Source organism: Myotis yumanensis, unplaced genomic scaffold (assembly GCF_028538775.1).
Source record: "Myotis yumanensis isolate MYYU_CA2020_CCGP unplaced genomic scaffold, mMyoYum1.0.hap1 SCAF_4, whole genome shotgun sequence".
NCBI lineage: Eukaryota > Metazoa > Chordata > Mammalia > Chiroptera > Vespertilionidae > Myotis > Myotis yumanensis.
The window spans coordinates 13,357,945-13,378,035 of NW_027223755.1; the positions used below are offsets into that span (position 1 = coordinate 13,357,945).

The 20,091-nt window shown below is 39.2% G+C and overlaps 1 protein-coding gene across 7 annotated transcripts in view; it reads right to left on the reverse strand.

Annotated features, from left to right (window-relative positions):
- CTNND2 (catenin delta 2) overlaps window positions 1–20,091 on the reverse strand; it is a 760,996-nt gene that overhangs the window by 194,435 nt on the left and 546,470 nt on the right. For all 7 annotated transcript variants that reach the window (XM_070411906.1, XM_070411899.1, XM_070411900.1 and 4 more), the window contains one exon: window positions 14,284–14,416. In XM_070411906.1, coding sequence (XP_070268007.1) covers window positions 14,284–14,416 — 133 coding nt within the window. The remainder of the gene's footprint in view (window positions 1–14,283; window positions 14,417–20,091) is intronic.

A 20,091-nucleotide genomic window follows, 5' to 3' on the forward strand; every position in this document is an offset into this window, starting at 1 on the left:
TATAAATGTTAACATTTTTAAAATTAGAAAGTAATTCAGAAATGTCACCTTCCCCTTCAAAATGTGATTCATTCTGTTCCTTCAATTATTCATTCTGTTTCTCCAATTTAAATTTTGTAGTATGATTTTTTTTTTCTTATAACCCATCACTTGTGGGTTCAAAGGACCTGTCCTTTAGGTAGTCTACTTTCCAATAATTAAAATAGTCACAGAGACTGAGAAGATCATTTCTTTAAATTAATAACTTCTGTTCAAAGTTTCTTAGTCCTGGAATGAAACAGATTGGAGGACTGGAGACCCAATTATAAATCACAAATGCTCTGATTTTACTCCACTGTCAGATGTTAGCTTCCAGCACAGTTTATTAATAAACTATTTTAAAATATCTTCAACATATAAAATCCAGGCTAAAAAAAAATCAAGTTTCCTTATTTTTCTGTCTTATTTCTTGATTTTCTAATTATGCCTTTAAAAAATACTTGATACATAAATGTCCTGGTTTGTATTTTTAATTCTTTAAAATTTTCAAATACGTTATTGTGTTATTAAATAAAGTTTTTTTTCCCCAGCCTAGTAGAAAGGCAATGGTTACACTCTCAGTTTTTAGTAGGCTGGTCAATGCAGAGGACTAATAATGAAGCAGGGATTCAGGGAAGAGTTTTGTTTTGTTTGTTTTTTTAAATCCTGCCTACACTGTACTAAGAATATTCTTTTTTGCTGGCCACTATGGCTCAATGGTTGAGCGTCGACCCATGAACCAGGAGGTCATGGTTTGATTCCCAGTCAGGGCACATGCCTGGATTTCAGACTCAATCCCCAGTAGGGGGTGTGCAGGAGGCAGCCAATGATGTTGATGTTTCTCTCTCCCTCTTTCTTCCTTTCTCTCTAAAAGTCAATAAAAACTTACTTTTTAAAAAGTAATATTTTGTTTCTGTTTCTTAAAGCATACATAATCAAATCGGGTAGTGTCTGTCCAAAATCCTCAAATGATCCCTATCACCATCAGAAGGTCATTAACATTGGCCTTTGGTCCTGTGTGACCTGCCCTTGTCTTTTCTCTGTCTCCATTGCTCATAGTTCTCTCTTTTACTCACTTTTGGCTCCAGTTCCCCTGGGCTCCTGGAAGATCCTGAGCATCCAGCGTGCTGCCCTGGCCTCCTCCAAGTGGCTTCCTTTCCATCACTCAGGTGTCCACCCAACCTGATTTACCATCAAAAATAACACATCCGCCCCGCCCGCTTCCCCTCCACTCTCAGTCCACCTCCCTTTCATTAGAGCCAGCCTTTGCTCCCATTTACCACCTGATATATGTCACATTCATACTGGTTTTCTGCCCCATGCCTACCCAGAGCAAGGTAAATGCTGGGAGGACAGGGATCTTGCCTCATTTTTTTCAATGCTGAATCCCCAGCGCCGCGGGGAGGCCCTGGCTCACAGCAGGTGCTCCACATTATTTTCTGACAATGCAGCTTTGACTATGAACTTTGAAATTTTGAAATCAAACCAATGTTTACAGTCCACCCTGCAGGAGAAACGTCTAATGCCAAGCAAATTGGTACTTAAGAACAAAGAATTCTGGTGCCTAAGAAGAGATCTTAGAAGCTTAGAGTATTATATAATGGTGAACACAGTGACACTGGCCCAGCAAACATTGTGCACATAATAAAAATATTTTTCTTATAGGTCAGTGGTTCTCATCCTTCCCAATGCCGCGACCCTTTAATACAGTTCCTCATGTTGTGGTGACCCCCAATTTCATTGTTACAAATTGAACATAATTAAAGCATAGTGATTAATCACAAAAACAATTTGTAATTATATGTGTTTTCTGATGGTCTTAGGCGACCCCTGTGAAAGGGTCGTTCGACCCCCAAAGGGGTCGAGACCCACAGGTTGAGAACCGCTGTTATAGGTTCATCTCTTCATTTCATGAAGGGAGAGTGATTTTTCCCACAAGGAAAAGCCAATACTACATAAAAAAAATGCTTCTGCGGTACACACACCTGCATCTTGTTTACAGGAGCCAATGCTGAATATATTAGCTAATTATAGATATGCAGATATCTTGTTTTTCCTTAATGCGAAAAATATATAAAAGCATGGGAACTAGCATAGTGCCCTGGCTCATGGTTGAACACCTAATTTCTATTAGGTGAGGTGGGCTAAATGGTAAAGGCACAGAGAAGTCAGAACAATAAGGAAGATTATTCATAATTCACAATCTTCATATTCTGCTGTTGCCCTTCAGGGCTTAAGACATTAAAATGAAAAAATCTAAATTGCAAAACAAATGATCATCTATTGATTCATTTTTTTAGGGTGTTTATTGCAGAAAAATTAAATCTAGAGCCTGGAGGACTAGCAGAAAGGGGGAAAACGTCAGCTTTGAAAACTCCGAGACATACAAAACATTGTGCAATATTTGTTAATGTAGATATCCATGCTTACAGGGGTGAGGAAATTGCAAATCTGAATGACCGAATTAAGGAAATCATGATTAGCTTTGAAATTTTTGAAAGGGGATTTTAATAACCATAGTTGGCACTTGTCCAACATACGATTAATGAACCAACTTTGAGACCATGTGGTCCTCTGGATGGAGCAACCTGATGTGATAAAGCCAACCGAGTCAAGGGGAAAATGGCCTGTTAGTGGGACAATTCCAGAATCCTATCTGCAGCCCCACAGAGCAAGAGGCATGAGGCACCCTTCAGTCAGAGGCGTGCTTCCCAGGGTTCCTAAGTGCTGAGTGAGAATCTGCGTTCCTCTAACAGGTGGTATAGGCAGATTAATGCCGCCACCCCACCCCAAGAATGTCCCTGCCCTAATCCCCCAACCTGTAAATATGAATGTTACATGGCATAGGAGATTAAAGTTGCAGATGGAATTATGGCTGCTAACCAGAATACCTTAAAATGAATTTTTATCCTGGGTTATCTGGGTGGCATTCAGATCTCCTAGCCACACAGTCCATCACCTCCTACTTTAACCACCAGCTTATTCCTTGCTGCTGGCTGAGATGTACCTCCATACCTGATCAAACTGAAGTCCGGTAGGACCAAGGCACTCTCATTTCAATATCTGCTCTCCATAAAGAAGTGCCAAGGACAGGGAGTTACTCATTACCCATTTTGTTGATTCAATGGCTAGCCTATTGGACAATGACCACCAGTCAGTGTTACATGATTCTCTTTTCAGATACCTTCAGTGAGAAAGACAGAAGAAGTCTTCTTGACATCCAGGTTGCACAATGGATGGCTGACCGTGTCTATACAAGTAATGAATGACTCACTATTATAAGTATCTTCTCAAATGATCATTCAAAGGAATACAACCTGAACAAGTGTGAAGGTGCGCTCTGGAGTATTGGTGTTTGTCCTGTTAACATTAACCTTCCTATAGACTAGGTGGGAGGAAGGCAGTCTTCCAACAGTGTTCCTTGTCCATCATTCTGATAAGGAATCATAGGTTGGGGCTATGATTTCTCTATAGAACAGGATGCAGCATCAGAGGGAAAAAGGCAGGGAAAGCCAGATTCGGAGACATCCTGTTCATGCATCTAGTAGACACCTCTGGATTAACCAAACGTAGAGTTACTGAGCAAATCCCTGCACTTGATCAGAGTTTTTAGGTAGTTCCTTTCTTATATCAGTGTTTTCTGACAATCTCTAGGGTCTAAGAGGAATTTTAGGTCTCACATTTCCTTTAAGGATGCAAACAGTCTCTACTAGTACCCAGTAGCAAGCCACTCATGGCCTTTCAAAAACTACCTAATAGTGTATGGCAGTCAGCATTAAGGTTGTCTTTCTGCTGCCCCTACTGGCTTTTGCCATGAACTCCAATCTCTAGGTGTTAGTCATGGAAAAAAAGCTTGCGGGTCTTAGGCACCTGAGAGTATCTTACACCAAAGACCTTAAAAACTTTTTTTTGTTTGGAACCACCTTCAAAAATAACTTTTCTTTTCTTTTTCCTCTTTTCTTTTCTTTTTTTCTTCCCTTTCTTTTCCTTTCCTTTCTTTTTTTAAATGGAATTTAATATCCCCAAATATGAGATATGATTTCTCAGGACCCTAGGAGTTCTACAAGGACCACTAATCAGTATTACATGATTCTCTTTTCAGATACCTTCAGCGAGAAAAGACATTCATTTTAGGGAAATGTTTTTCATCAGTAGAGAAATATCCCTGATTCTTCAAATTGTCCATGTTGGGTCTCCCCTTATCTGCAGAAGTTACAAACCAATCTCACCTTCTTATGAGTCATGCTAGTTCCAAGTTCTGTCAGCATGCTTATTTGCAAGCCCAATAACCATCAATCATCAAAGTTGTATTTCAGAGGATCTTTTACCATCAGTAAATTTTAGTCTCTTCAAAGGAATTTTTGCCACAGGTAAGGGAATTAGCATATCTTTGTGTGAAAACTGTTTAAATAGATTGTATGGTCTCTTAGTTTAAGATAGTGATTGACTTTTTCTCAGAAATTGGGGTAAAAAAAAATGGGAGACATCTGTAATACTCTCAACAATAAAAATAAAATTTAAAAACATAAAAAAGTAATTTTCCCTACCAATAACAGCACTGAAATCCCAGTGTCCATGGAGCATCTCTTTTTTTTAGCTTGAATAAGACTGGACACTGTCAAAGCCACAGAGAGAGCCAATCGATTCAGACCCCGATGATCTATAAAGTAACCTAGAAAAGCTGACTACTTTTGAAGAGGTGTTGTGAGCCAGGGGACCACTGTTAATTCAGATATTGCCAATATTTTTTCAGGAAATCTATCTTTGTTGTAGTTTTGAGAATTTTGGCTTTGGGCTGGCCAAGGGGCTCTCACTTAGTTTACACAATCACAGCTGGCTTATGATGCCACTTTCACCACATCTGTGTCCACATGTGTTACAGGAGCATGTATTCACTGGTCTGTACATGTGCTGTCTGGGCAGTTGGTACGAAAAATTACCTTTTGTTTTTGAACAGCTACCGATCCATTCCCTCCCCAAATAATCTCTAATTCTTTAGTACAAGTTACATTGATTAAGCCCAGAAATTGCCATTTCCCAGCCTCTTGTCAATCCAACAAGCATCAGTGTGGCCTCAATTCTCCTGCTGGGAGGGTTATAAGAATAACCAGCCCTCCCCACATGCAGGAGGGTTACCTGGTTGCTCTTCCTTACCTGGGCCACACTGATCTGTTCCTTCTATCATTACATGAGTTGAATCAAAACTTTTTCCAAGCTCACTGTGCCTCATCTATTTCTGAGCATTCATCAACATCTTTTTCAAATCAGTGATGTTAAGCATAAATACTTGAAATTTTACAGGGGAGGGAAAACATCAATTCTGATTTTTTAAAAATTCCAAGGTACTCAAGTGGTGTTTTTTTTTTTTTTCAATGAACAAAGACTTCTGTGGTATGCCAAATAGTTCCCCTCCGTTGGGGATGTCCACATCCCAATTTTGAAACCTGTAAATATATTTCTTTACACAGCAGAAAAGATTTAGCTGCTGTGCTTAGATTAAGGAATTTGAGGTGCAAGGTTTTCCGGATTATCTGCTATAGTTTCACCACTGCTATAGTTCAGGGATGTTTTGGTTCAGTGAGGCTTTTGTGAGCTGTCTTAGGAAAGCTGGTCTTTCTATATACAACTGTCTTCAGGGAAAACACACTTTCAATAGTAAGATTCTTTCCAAAAAAATCTTTGGAAATTGAAGATAGCCTGCATAGATCCAAAGGGAATGCAGAAATTGTTCCATACATAAAATTAATATAAATAAAACTGAATGTCTACTCAATGTTTTAGTTTGTATTCAAGAGGCAAATTCATTAAGATGGATTGTAAACGTAGATGAGCAATTTGAAGTGCTCTTCTAACAAAAGAGATTTTTTTCTTTCACTTTAATATTAGAGGTTTGGTTAAACAGTGCACTGGAGCTACCAGACAAGAATAGTCATCCTACAATGATCACCTACAGCTTTACATGAAACATTTAAAAACCAGCTTCAATGATGAAGTGCCCTAATCAGGAAGAAATATGTCAAAACATCTATGGGATAGTTTTGGAATAGAGACATTTTTTTCTAAAAAGAATCTGTTTTTGAATGACAGAAGTGTGGCTGGGCTAGAAATCTACACACACTTAAATGGGTCAATTGAGGCTCTAGTTCAAGTCAGGGAGGCTGTAGTCCTCTATAGTACCTGGCTCCAGCTCTGTGAAACATTTCCAGGATGGAGCACATAAGAGCAGAGACCATGGTCATTAACACATTTACAAGTGCCATCAGGTTAAGGAGATCTGAAATTTTGAATCTAGAATGAAGTGGAACAATAACATTGGAGAAGTTAGAAAAACAAATGGTCAGAGGATCAAGAGGTGTGAGTATAAGATCATTTACTTAGAGTGGATTAAGGAAAGTGCTTGCAGAAATATAGGAAGGCACAGAACTGCAAAGAAACCATAAATAGGGGAAGCATGCATTTTAATGTATGTATAAATAGAAGATGATATGGAGGCTCTTTGTGTTATTTATTTTTTCTTTAATTTTTTTTAGTTTTAGAGAGGGAGAGAGAGGGAGAGAGAGGGAGGGAGGAAGAGAGGGAGAGAGAGAGAGAGAGAGAGAGAGAGAGAGAGAGAGAGAGACATTGACGTGAGAAACATCGATTGGCTAACTCCTACACAACCTCTACTGGGAATTGAGTCCATAACCTGGCACAATTGGGAATCAAACCAGCAGTTTTTTGGTGGATGAGATGATATTCAATCAACTGAACCACAAGGGCCAGGGCCTGTGTCATTTCCATCAGTACTATGATGAAATTTTCTCTCTAGTCTGTGTGGCAGGGCAGGAAAACATGAAGACTGAAAGGGAAAAAGCAAAAGGATGACAGATCAACAAGATGTCTCTTCTTTGGTTCAACAATTTAGAAATTTGTCACTTGGAAACAAGGTTTAATGGTGGTGAATGGGCAGTACTAAGAAGCAAAGTGTTAGCAGGAGGCCAGAGGCCAGGGGTGTTCTGCTGTCTCTGGAGACTGGAGGAAAGGAAGTGGATGGAAACACCAGCTAAAGAACTTTAGATTGGATATACTAGTAAAATGGGACTATACCCCTGAAGGAGGGATTAGTTCCTCAGGTATAGGTCTTTTAAAAAATATGGCATAGGCAATCTCATTCAGAAATGTGCCAACAAAACAAAGCACAGAGACTGCAGCAGCGACTTGTCTACAAGCCAAGGACTTAGGGCCACACCAGAAGCTAGGAAGAGGCAAGGAAGCATTCAACCAGAGTCTAGGGCAATGGTTCTCAACCTGTGGGTCGCGACCCCTTTGGCAGTCGAACGACCCTTTCACAGGGGTCACCTAAGACCATCCTGCATATCAGATATTTACATTACGATTCATAACAGTAGCAAAATTACAGTTATGAAGTAGCAACGAAAATAATTTTATGGTTGGGGTCACAACATGAGGAACTGTATTTAAAGGGCCAGAAGGTTGAGAACCACTGGTCTAGAGGGAGCCTGGCCTTGCTGATAACTTGGTCTTGGACTTCTGGCCCCCAGAATCTTGGGAGAGTGAATGTCTGTTGTTCCGAGCCACCTAGTGTAGTACTTTGTTACAGCAGCCCCAGGAAACTAACAGACTCCTGGAGCACAGACAAGCTCACCCCTGCTTCCCACTTGCTAGTTTGCTCTGTGCATGGGGACACTCCTCCTCAGAGAACTCAGTCTGTGGTTCTCTGTCACTGCCTTCCAGCTCTGCTCAAACACCGTCTCCCAGAGATGACTCTCCTGACCCACCTGATGTAGAATAGCAGTGGGTCCCCACCCCCATCACTCTCTACCCCCATTACTGTGCTGGGTTTCCTTCTGGACCACTAACACCATCTGACATATGATAGATATAGGTCTTAACCTGTCTAGTCATCTGGGTCTAGTCTGTTCTCAGCTGTATCATCAGCGCCTGGTACGTTTGGGCTGCTCAGTGAATATCGTTGAATGAATGTATTCATTAATTCCACATTCCCATGATATCAGTGAATTAAGCATTTGGACATATTTACTGCCCTTGTATGTTGTATGCATGAATGACTCTTAGATTCTACTTGTTTCAACAATGCGTGCTTCTAGTGCGTCGTATAGCTGATAATAAATTTCAAAATGTGAATGATGAACAGTACAAGTAAAGCAGAATATGGACATTCTGTCTACAACACTATGAGATTGGTTTTATACTGAACTATTAGGAAGAGATTTCCTTAATTTACATTTGTGACATATATTGACCATAACCCACATTTCTTAACCTCTCACACTGGCTGGCAGTCAATGTGTATTCTCTCTGAAGTTATGTGGACTCCCCTGTCATTTCACAGTCTGGGAAATTGAGGCTCAGAGAGGTATAGAAACTTGCCCCCAAGATCACAGAGTTGGAAAGGAGTAGAGTTCAAAGGCAGAGAGCCTGGCTCCAGAGCCAGTGCTGTAAGCTCGACAGTATACTCTCTACTGACATCTAGTAACTGACACAGACTCCTCTGCAAAAATACTAAACAATTTATGATGAAGGAAAGAGAAGAAATGGCTCAAAGGTAATCAGCGGAAAAGATGGATAGCATCTTCTCTTGAACTATATGAGGTGGAAAGAACCAAGAATAAAATAAAAATTATGAAGCACTTTAAGTGTAGTAGACAGGAACAAGTCTGAATTTTTTTTACGCTTATGGAATATTCTAAAAAGTGTGTGTGTGGGGGGGGGGGGACGGGAGGGGAAGGTATGCACATTTTTATACACAGAAGTTAATTTCTATGTTTTAGTCAACATCACCAAAAAAGATAATGCCAATCTAGGAAAAAATTGTGTAAATGGTACAAATATATTGAAAGTATATGGAAATGCATGTGCAAACACACACACACACACACACACACACACACACACACACACTCCAAAGGACCTATACCCTTAAATCTGAGCCCTCTTCTGTCAATTCTAAGTGAGTATAGATTAGCTATATTATTCTGGAAACTTCTAATTTAAAATTTTGTGTCATAATCACTAGAGGAAGTGGGAAGCTCTCTCTGACTCCACGAGGCTGGGTTTGGAGCTGTGCTAAGCAGTCACAGGCTGGGGACCTGCCCTACCAGGGGCTGAACACCTGATGTGATAGTGCTCTGTCTTTCCAGGTAGTTGTAGATGCCTTAAGAAAGGATCTATACCAGCGGTTCTCAACCTGTGGGTCTCGACCCCTTTGGCGGTCGAACGACCCTTTCACAGGGGTCGCCTAAGACCATCCTGCATATCAGATATTTACATTACAATTTATAACAGTAGCAACATGACAGTTATGAAGTAGCAACAAAAATAATTTTATGGTTGGGTCACAACATGAGGAACTGTATTTAAAGGGCCAGAAGGTTGAGAACCACTGGTCTATACATTCTTAATATTTGATTTCCCTATTAAACACAAAACTCTTTTTCCCACTAGAACTAAAAATTCCATTTCTTTAAAAACAAAAAGTGCTTTTTTGAAGTAAGATGGTAAGACAATTAATAAGAGGTTTGTTAGGAGTTAGGAAGATAAAATTAGCATGGTTTTCCAGATAAATTGTTCTCATCTTCAAACTGTGTAAGTTTACTGTATAAGACATTCAAACACTTGGAACATTTTGGTTGTATATTTGATAGAAGAAGCTAATTTTTCATGGAAAAAGAGGAAGTCAGTTCAAAAAAAGTAAATTAAATCTTCATCAGTGGTGGTCACCAGTCATTTCCATCACACAGAAGTAAACATAGTTTAGTCCTTCCCACGTGTCACATCACATAAGAGAGTTTTTAAAAAAGGCATGTTATTGAAGTGGATGGTCTTATGTTTAAAATATACATGTTGAAATTATTTAAAATTTTAAGTTTAAAATTTTTATTGTATTAATTTAAAACTCTAATTGAATTTTTAAATTTATAATAACATAAATAAAAATATTTAAATTTTTTAAATATTAAAAGTAATCCATTCTTGTCATTTGAAAATGGGCAAATACTTTTTTTTATCACCTTGAATGTGACCATGTAGCGTACACACAGACATATATGCTCCCATTTGTGTATGATTGTCCAGGTGTGACTATGGGTGCCTAGCAGCACACCTGCTCTAATGTGTGCATGAGAAGAAATGAGGGGAGATGCAAGAGGGAGGAGCATGAATAAACTTAAACCATTACAACCTGTAACAGGCACCTCGTATTGTCCCCAAATCCATGGGGTGTCCTTAAAATTCATAACTGAGGAAGAGTTCCCAGATAGAATGAAGAAAGACTTGTGGAAAAATACTAAGAAATTATCAACGGTTAGGCATTTTCTTAAAAATGCCTACAGTACAGACACATGAGCAAGTTTTCATATTAATAACTCTCTAGATTATCTGCAGCTCAATTTATTGTGACAGCCCCAACAATTCTGAAGATAGAATATGGCAGACATAGTTCTACTATTATTGACATTCATCCAATCGCGGCTCTGCCTTTGAAATCAGTAGGAAGACCCATCAACACATCAGATATTCATTAGCTCATGAAAATGCACTGCACAAACTTGGTGCATTGGTGGGAATGACCCAGACCCTCTCCTTCTGCTTCCTCTTTCCACACTTGTTTCAATTTTTCTTCAACTGCTTTTCTTCTGATCTTAGTCTGGCTGGGATCTCCTGTTTGCATTATGCCATCCCATCCCAATTTTTGGACACTCGCTGATCTTCAAAGTATGTATAACTGAGTGTTCTACCTTGACTGAGTCAGGGCAGCCAGTGGATTGCAGACTCTACCTTAGTCACAGGTGGTTCCGAACTGACCACACTGGGTCCTCTCTCTCAGTCCCACCTCCCTGATGACTGCCTCAAATCCAAGTTCACCAGACCGGCAGGAAAACTTGTTCTGCTGATTTATGAAAGTGAGTTCTCAGCTCTGTTCTCATTAGATATGGCATCATTTTGAACAAAACTGAATGTCTAGGCTTCATTATGTGAAAACTGTTCAAAGTACTGTAATAAGGAATGAGAAAGACATGATTTATGACCCTCCACATTTAGGAGATTTAATCCTGCTTTTTGCTCCATGGCTTATCCATTGTGTGAGCAAAGTCAATACCAATAATGAAATGTAGACTGAAGAGCTAAATCAATGGAATAAAATGCAATAGAAAAACTAGAAGACTGAGTGAATTTGAAAAGGCTAGAGCCTGCAAGATTAGTATTTGGACAACAGGTAATTACAAAAATCAATACCTGTGTATGAAAACATGATTGGCAGTCATCTGTCACAAACAGAGGACTATTACTAATGAAGTGGGCCCTGAGTTAGGATGAGAGAACAGAATCGGTCTACACAAAATTACACATGTGAACACATGTGTACTCCTTATGTGACTGAAGGAGAAAGGGAAACTCCAGATGACTTATTTTGTATTTTATTTAGGCCCTTTACACTTTTCCTGTTCTTTTGGATTTTACTAACTTCCATTTCACTTTGTCAACTTGGTTTCAGACTATATCATCCTTTCCTTTATTCTCATCCCAGACTCCCAGGTGCCAGGGAAACATTATCATGAGGTCCTGGCAGTGTTTGGAGCCTGTCAGTTTGCATACATTAAGTTACTTAGTCCCTACAAAGACTCTACAATGGAGGTAGCAGCAGCTCTCTTTTAAAAACTAAAAAAAGAGGCTTGCAAAGTCATAAATCATATCTTTCTCATTCCTTATTACAGAACTTTGTACAGCTTTCACATAACGAAGCTTAGAAATTCAGTTTTGTTCAGAATTATGTCTGATTATATAAAACGAAGCCGAGAATTCACTTCCATAAATCAGCAGACCAAAGCCCTGTCCCTAGGTTTTCCTACTGGTCCAATGAACTTGGATTTGAGGCTGCTTGTTTCAGGAGACACAGCTGGTGATCAGGGAAGTGCCATCGGAAGATGCATCTGTTGACACTGATGTGTGTGTTGGTCACTGCTTCATTGCACCGCCTCTTGTCCACCGTAGGGCCCTGGGGTGCTTCTGCTGTGGCCACCCATGTCCACAGCCAGCTGCCAGGCTTCACTGCCACTGAGAGGCTTCAAGGCCAGTCCATGGATCATACAGCCGAGCCAGCCAGACCAGTGACTGTGAACTGCCCAGGCCACGATGTCTGTATTTCCCAACAGCATGACTCCTTGTAATAGAGTCTGACACCAATTTTTGATGTTTCACTTCTGACAGCCTTTCAGCCTCACTCTCCCTCTGCCTCTCTGTCCATATCTGAGCAAGCTGATGAGAGAGCTCGGTATTTTCTCCAGCGGCATCAGCAGGGACTTCAAACTCTGCAAGTCCCTGTCCACATGTGGGAACCTCACCCTGCTCACCCTCCACCCCCTATAACTACCAGGAAATCCTGAGCCAGCCTCCTTTCTTCCTCTCAGAAGCCTAATGGGTCCTGCTTGAGAGCCACGCTGCTCACCCCATTAAGCCTCATTATATGAGTAACTCACCCTTGTGGTATGTGTGTCCTGTCATTGGTCTTGACATGAGACCAAATTTCAAGATGGAAGGCATCGTGCTTTTGTGGGGGTAACACATACTCCTGAACTAACTTTATATCAACAATGGAATGAAATACTTTTGTGACCCTTAGAGAAACCCTCAAAGTTGTAATCTTCAAAAAATGATGGTATGTGGTCCCTTAAGCAGAAATCTATCCTTCATTTTGAATGGCCATTTTTTAAAAATTAAAAACAGAGAAAGATTAAGATGACTTCCATTTGGCACACATAAGCTTAATTTATTTGTAGGACAGTTCAATAGGTGGTGTGTTTTGACATTTTTAATTTATCTTAGATGGACACTATTTTTCTTTATCTCAACTTTGGTACTGCTGGCCATGGGATCTGAATAATTCTCTGTGGTGGGTGCTGTCCTGTGTATTGTGAATGCCTTGCAGCATCCCTGGCTGAGATGCTAATGGCACCACCACAACCCTCTCCAATGATGACAATAAAAAAATGGCTCTTGCCGAAACCGGTTTGGCTCAGTGGATAGAGCGTCGGCCTGCGGACTGAAAGGTCCCAGGTTCGATTCCGGTCAAGGGCATGTACCTTGGTTGCGGGCACATCCCCAGTAGGAGATGTGCAGGAGGCAGCTGATCGATGTTTCTCTCTCATCAATGTTTCTAACTATCTCTCTCCTTCCTCTCTGTAAAAAATCAATAAAATATATATTTTAAAAAAATGGCTCTTGATGTTGTCAAATGTCCCTTGGGCAATGACACACCTGACTGAGAACCATTGCTCTGCATTTATTCCACAAATCTGACTGTCCTGATAAGAATGAGCATGGATCAAGTCCTTTGAGTCCCAGCGGAAGAGTCAGAAAAAAATGAAAAGCTGCTAGGCTATATATATCCAATGCAAGCAAGCAAAACCTATAATAAATTGCAATTCTGTCTTCAACTTTCTTTCCTCTCTTAAACTAATTTAGACTCATCCTAAAAATTGCTTACATGCTATGGATGCAAGAAATTACATTCATAATTTACAAAATCTTTATTTTAAATGATTACTCAGCTGCTTATATGCAAATGTCTGCCCCTCCTCTAAAAAATCAGAGTTAGCTGTGCTGACCACCATGATTTTCCTGAAATATCACACACCATAATTTATACACTTTAAAGTATTTCTGAATTACAAAGCATGCTAATTGTTTATATGATGGCCACAGACATTAGTCTCCTTAATGGAACACATATGTGTACTATATCTGCTGGTACTTTTGTGAATGGCTCAAAATTCTTGGTTATAACACAGAGCTGGTTTATTGCCTAAAGTTCCCATCCTATTAATGAGTTTTCCAGGGAGGACAGATGATAACATAGATTGAGTGTAGTGATCTTGTTGAAAATTGAGGAGCCAACATAGGATGCTTTGTATTTTTGTAGGATTTAAAGGCAGAAACAACTCCAGAGATGGAATTGGGAAGAGAAAGGCAAATCACACCCAAAATACAGCGGTTGACAATCTTACCTTTCTTAACACTAACACATGAATCCTTGCTCCTCTACTCCCCAGTATTCAGATATTAAAACAGAAGTGCGAATGGTAGGCATGCCAATTAATTAAATGAAAGTGCTATGTTTCAGTCTTTTAAATGGGTCAAAGTTTTCAAGCTTCACTTTTCTTGTTTCTTTCCCATTGTAATGTTATTCTAAAAACCTCACTGAGGATGCTCCTGGCACTGGTCATTGGAGAAACCAGTAGCGCTTACCTCGGCTTTAATTTTATTGTCTCCAAAGCAGAGGTGCTGTAAATAGGCTGCAGCATTGGACTGGACCGAAGGAAACTGGTGCTGCAACATCTGAATCACTTCAGGCAGCTCTGGGTCTCTCCATCCAAATTCTCTGAACGGAAGGAAGCAGGAGAACATGAGCGAGGAATCCTGCCACACTGTCCACACTGTTATCTTCACAGTTACGGGAATATTTCACAAACAATTGTGCTGGTTTTCTTACACATGAACCCAATTAAGAAGGCTTCCTTAAAAAAATGGTTTGTATATATATAAACCGTTTTACACATATTCTATCTTACATGTGTGTGTCTACATACACTATCATACATGTATCAACTAAAGTTACATGTGTATGAAGATTGTGAAAAAATGACTTAAAATAGCATCTGATTTTATTAATATATACCTTTTGAATTTGGGCTTAACAGGATAATTTACAAGGTCACATTTATTTTCTAATATAGTATTTCAACAGTCTGATTCCAGGACAGTGTTTAGCTAAATTATCAGACAAGAAGAAATATAACTGAATGGATACAATCCACAGTGTCATAACAGCAGTTAATGTCATCATTATTTTTATGGTTATCATTATTGCTATTGCCTCTTCTTTAAAATGATTCTCTGAGGATAAATGTGTATCAACAAGAAGGAAATTATTTATTTAAAGAGCTGAGATTAGTCATATGATGTTAACACATTTAATGCATTGTACGTTCTTTTCCTGTATTCTTCTTTTTATATCTTAGATACTCCAAGAAGCTGATTGTTTGTATAATTTTAAGAAAAATGCCCTAAGATATTTAAATCCATTCTAAAACATAAGGTTGATTGCACCATTAAACAAATAAATATTTCTCTAAAGTCAGTCAGTTCCACCAATTATAATATCAAGCTAAGAGGGCCAACTATTTGGATTCTATTCATCTAACAGGAAGCCAATTTTTTTTTTAAACAGAGAAATAAAAAAAGCAACCTCTGAGACCACAGATAAAAACTTGACCCCAGGAGCCACAAAAGTGTCCTATTTATCTGAAGGATGGGGAGGAAGAGAAACGAGAAGGCTTTGCAACAACCACTCTACTCCTGGAAAAACGGCTCAAAAGCGTACATCCTGCTGATGCCAGGTCAGGGCTGCCATCCGAGAATAAGTATCATGAAAAATGAGAGAGAGAAAGGAACAGACAGAGGTTAAAAGTTTCCTCGTGGATTCTAACCTGTTCTCTTTATCTTTCCTTTATCACAACTGGGAGAGGTTGTCAAGCAAATCTTGGAACCCGTTGGTGTTTCCCTTACAGCTACTAAAGACACTATGGAATAGGAGTCCTTTTGAACTGGCTTAGTTTATTTTTATTGGAAAGATAAAACATTTAACTTAATATGCAGTGAGCATTTAATAAATTTCCCTGAAATCTTAGGCGCACACACATTTTCAAAAGGACATATATAGTACAGTAATGCTTTTGCTACAAAACATAATTAAATGATTGCTGATAATGGACAAACTATTGACGTTTTCTTGGCGATGTGATCACAGTGGAGAACAATTATGGATTAAAACACAGGAAGCCTATTTTTCTTTTTAATTTAATTTCCTTTTGTTGCATGACTCTAAACGACTTCTGCAACATCGAGATAGCACAGTCCCTCTTCTTTTAATAGCAACCTCCTAAAATTACATTCTTGTACACTTTTTAAAAAATCTACAGAATACCTGTAAATGAAAATGAGAAGTGCCATGTAAAGACACTAGATGGCTTGGATAAATTCAGGCAGGCTTGTGCCATTGGGAAGTGATTAGTAAAAAATTCATTTTAGCCTGTTTTATTAACCAGGTGGTAATGGTTCTATTATGCTTACATGGCATACATCAAGAACACCATTGGAGCAAGATCTCTAGGGGAACAGTCTTAGGGACTCCCTGCTTACATACATGAAAATGCGCTTGTGTGAATGTATACACACACACACCCCAAATTCAGAATAGATGGATACTCCAAAGAATCAAAGGAAGGACCCAAGTTCCTGCATCACAGGTAAAAAGAAAGGCTCTCCTGAACACAGACAACAGAGTGGTGAAGGCTGGTGGTGGGGGGGGGGGGGCAGGGGGGGAGAGGTTGGCCAAAGGGCAGTCAACTGGGGGACATCTCTAATAGTGTCAACAATAAAAGAATGTCAAATCCATTATGGTGTAAGGATTTTAAAAAAATAATATTTGGATAAGGAAGGTCTTAGTCAGCAATTTAAAAACTCAGAAGTCTCTTGTTGCCGAATCTCTATGGGCTGGAATGCGAGGTTTTCTCGGAATACACGTGCATCGGGTCCATCTGTCATACTGAGATAATGATCCCTACCTGGGAGAATTGTTGGGATGATTAGAAATAATATACATGAGCCCCTTAGAGCGCTATCTGGCACATAGAGTGGGCCCTCAAGAAATGTCAAGTATTAAATGTAACTAGATGCAAAAGAAAAGAATAAGGAATGAGAACCACCTAAGATTTCCTAAAGATGCCAAACTCGTATCTCATTCCTGACTGGGCTTCACTTTAGAAATGTTAATGGAACTGGAGAATATGCAAATGTAACCTTTTCTCCATTAAAACTTGTCACACAGACCAACAATATTGTGACTAAATCCTCACTCTTATAGGGACTGTCTGGGTTGTTAAAACTACAACGTGCTCAGCACAGAGCTAAATAGCAAACAGTTTGAAATTCGTGTCTGTTATGCTGGCACTGACACAAAAGAGCTGATGTACTGTCACAACATTGTATCACATCCACTTCTGCACTGAAGAGAGCCCAGGACAACCAGAGCCTTCGGGATCCAGAATGTGATTTTGGGCAAAGCTTTAGGGCGGAGGGATAATGCTCATGTTGATGGATACCACTGGGGCAGGGCTGTAAGGACATTGTTTACATATGAAAATCTCAATCATTTCTAAACTTTTGAACTCTAACAAAAAGTTTTAAAGACCATACTGGCTTTAATTTTCACACCCAGGGCCATGAGGTGGCAGGCCTTGCCTTTGATTTGTTTTTGTTGACAGGGCTGAGTGGGTGTCGGGGTGGGAGGGGTGATCTACAGGGAGTGGTCATAAAAATGTTAGTGGATCTTTTGTAATGACAAAATGGAGATTTTAAGAAAATATATTTTATTGATTTTTTTTTAGAGAGGAAGGGAGAGGGATAGAGAGTTAGAAACATCAACGAGAGAGAAACACTGATCAGCTGCCTCCTGCACATCCCCTACTGGGCATGTGCCCGCAATCAAGGTACATGCCCTTGACTGGAATCAAATCTGGGACCTTTCAGTCTGCAGGCCAACACTCTATCCACTGAGCCAAACCAGCCAGGGCAAGATGTCTTAATTCTTGTTGAACAAGGAGAACCTACCCAATGATAAACATGTGGAAGCATTAATGTCTTAATCCTCATTCGTAGAGATTCTGCAACCAAAACAAAAAAGCTGCCCTATATGGTTAATCCCATTTAAAAATATCCTGTGTGTTTATATAAGTAGTCACACTAGAATGATGACTGTCTAGAAAGAAAGCTCAATTTTTACATATTTTAGAAAGAAATGGCTTTCTCCAAGTTTAATATTTTGAGAAGATGTAACTCCCAAAACCACCTCATAAGCAATTAACTTTAAAATACTATTTATTTATTAACTGATGCAACTAGACTTTTTCAATAAAAATATACCCCACAATAAAAAACTAATTTCATACATGTAAGAATTTAGTTGCCCTGGAAATTCTAACAGGCTCTGTTTGCTGACAAAAGCACAGAGGGGGGAAAAAAACCCAACAACTTATTACCCACAAACTTTACCCTGTATGGAAAGTGTTTATATTCTATGACTATATACCTATTTTAAAATTAATTGCCCATAATGCTTCTTAGAAAATCACCTGAACTTGTGAACCTTTAGTGGGAGCAAGAAGGAAGGCTATTTGGTGGCCAAGATCCGGGTTAGGATGCATAATTCGAACCTGTTTAAGCAACAGTGTTAATTTGTCAATGTCAGAAGAAGATCAGGATTTTGGCTCAGGATTAGATTAAGAATTTGAGAAAAGGGCCTGATCACCCTCAAAGGTTTCAGAGTGTGTGTGTGTGTGTGTGTGTGTGTGTGTACACATACATTATGTACATAAAAAGGAACTTAATGTTAAATAATGGACTGGAAATATACTGTGTATAAATCCCAGACTACAGCACATTTTCTTATAAATTAGGTAACTGTATCACTTGACAGTTCTCTGTGAAAATATAGTGCTTTTAATTATCTGGTTTCTGAAAACATCCTGAACTTCTGAGAGAGGTCGCAATTACATAGTAGTACATTCTAAATGCAAGAACACCATCTCTTAAGATTCCATGCTAGGCTCCATGTTTCTGGAAGTGAGAACCCGTCCCACACACCAAACATGGTGTCTTTAAAATGTAAGTTGTGAGGGCTGATTGCTAACCATAGTCCAGTCTTGGCTAGCAATCACTTAGCGATTTTAGTCCTACAAATGTCTTATAGCATGTTCTAGATACATGATTTCATCTCTGTCATCTTAGTTCACCAAAGAATCACAACTAAACTGATTTCAGACAACACTGACCAGAGATACTTCTTTTAAAGAAAGTCTTAGTAAAATAAAGGGTGTCCCAAAATTCACGCAGGAAGTAATTTGATAGAAAACACAGGTTTATAATTAAAAATTATAAATTTTTTATTGATCATAAAGTATACAGTATAGGGTTATGTATGGAATAGCATATCGGGTAAATGGCCTCCATGGCTTTGCTGGCACATACGCACTCTTTTGTTATTGCCTGAGCAGCCGAATTTTCGAAGAAGAATGGTTCGATGATGCCTCCAGCCCCAAATCCGCACCAAACAGTGACACGTTGTGGATGCATTTGTTTCTCAACAATCACTCGTGGATTTTCTGAACCCCAAATGTGACATTTTTGTCGATTAACCAAGCCATCAAGATGAAAATGAGCCTCATCGAAATTCAGCCACATTTATGCAAAACGGTCATGGAAAATTCCAACAAAAGAGTGCGTATGTGCCAGCAAAGCTGTGGAGGCCATTTACCCGATATGCTATTCCATACATAACCCTATACTGTATACTTTATGAATCAATAAAAAATTTACAATTTTAATTATAAACCTGTGTTTACTATCAAAATTACTTCTCGCGTGAATTTTGGGACACCCTTTATAACAAAATATGGTCTAGAAAGGCACCACTTGAGAAAGGTATTTAAAGATGTTTTTAACATGCATTTTATCTGATCTTCTTTACACTGCAGAATGGAAAGGCACCTTACCCAGCATTTCCCATGCTTATTGTGTAGAGTGGGAAGTCAAGTCAAACAGGTTAGTGACTTGACCAATATCAAAAGTAAGCCAGTGTATGGAATCTGGTGGTCAACTGTATAGGTTCAAAACTTATTCAAAGTTACATTGAGCCAAGATATCTCATTATCAGTCTGCTCTGCATGCATCCAGCCTCTAGTTTCAAACTTCAGTTCCTGTCTTTGGTTTGCTGTAGGCAATGATGTGGGAGCAGAATTATCTAATATAAAATGCATGCTACCTAAGAAGGAAGAGAACACTTATTCTTCAAAGGAGGGAAGAATACAGCAAGGTTTAAACATGAAGAAACAGAAGTCATTGCAGTTAAGCCAGGACACGTGGTTATTTTCACCAGTTCTGTCGTTCAGAAAACATTCATGTTTTGCCTGTGTTCAGGCATAATTATGGATGGGTCTT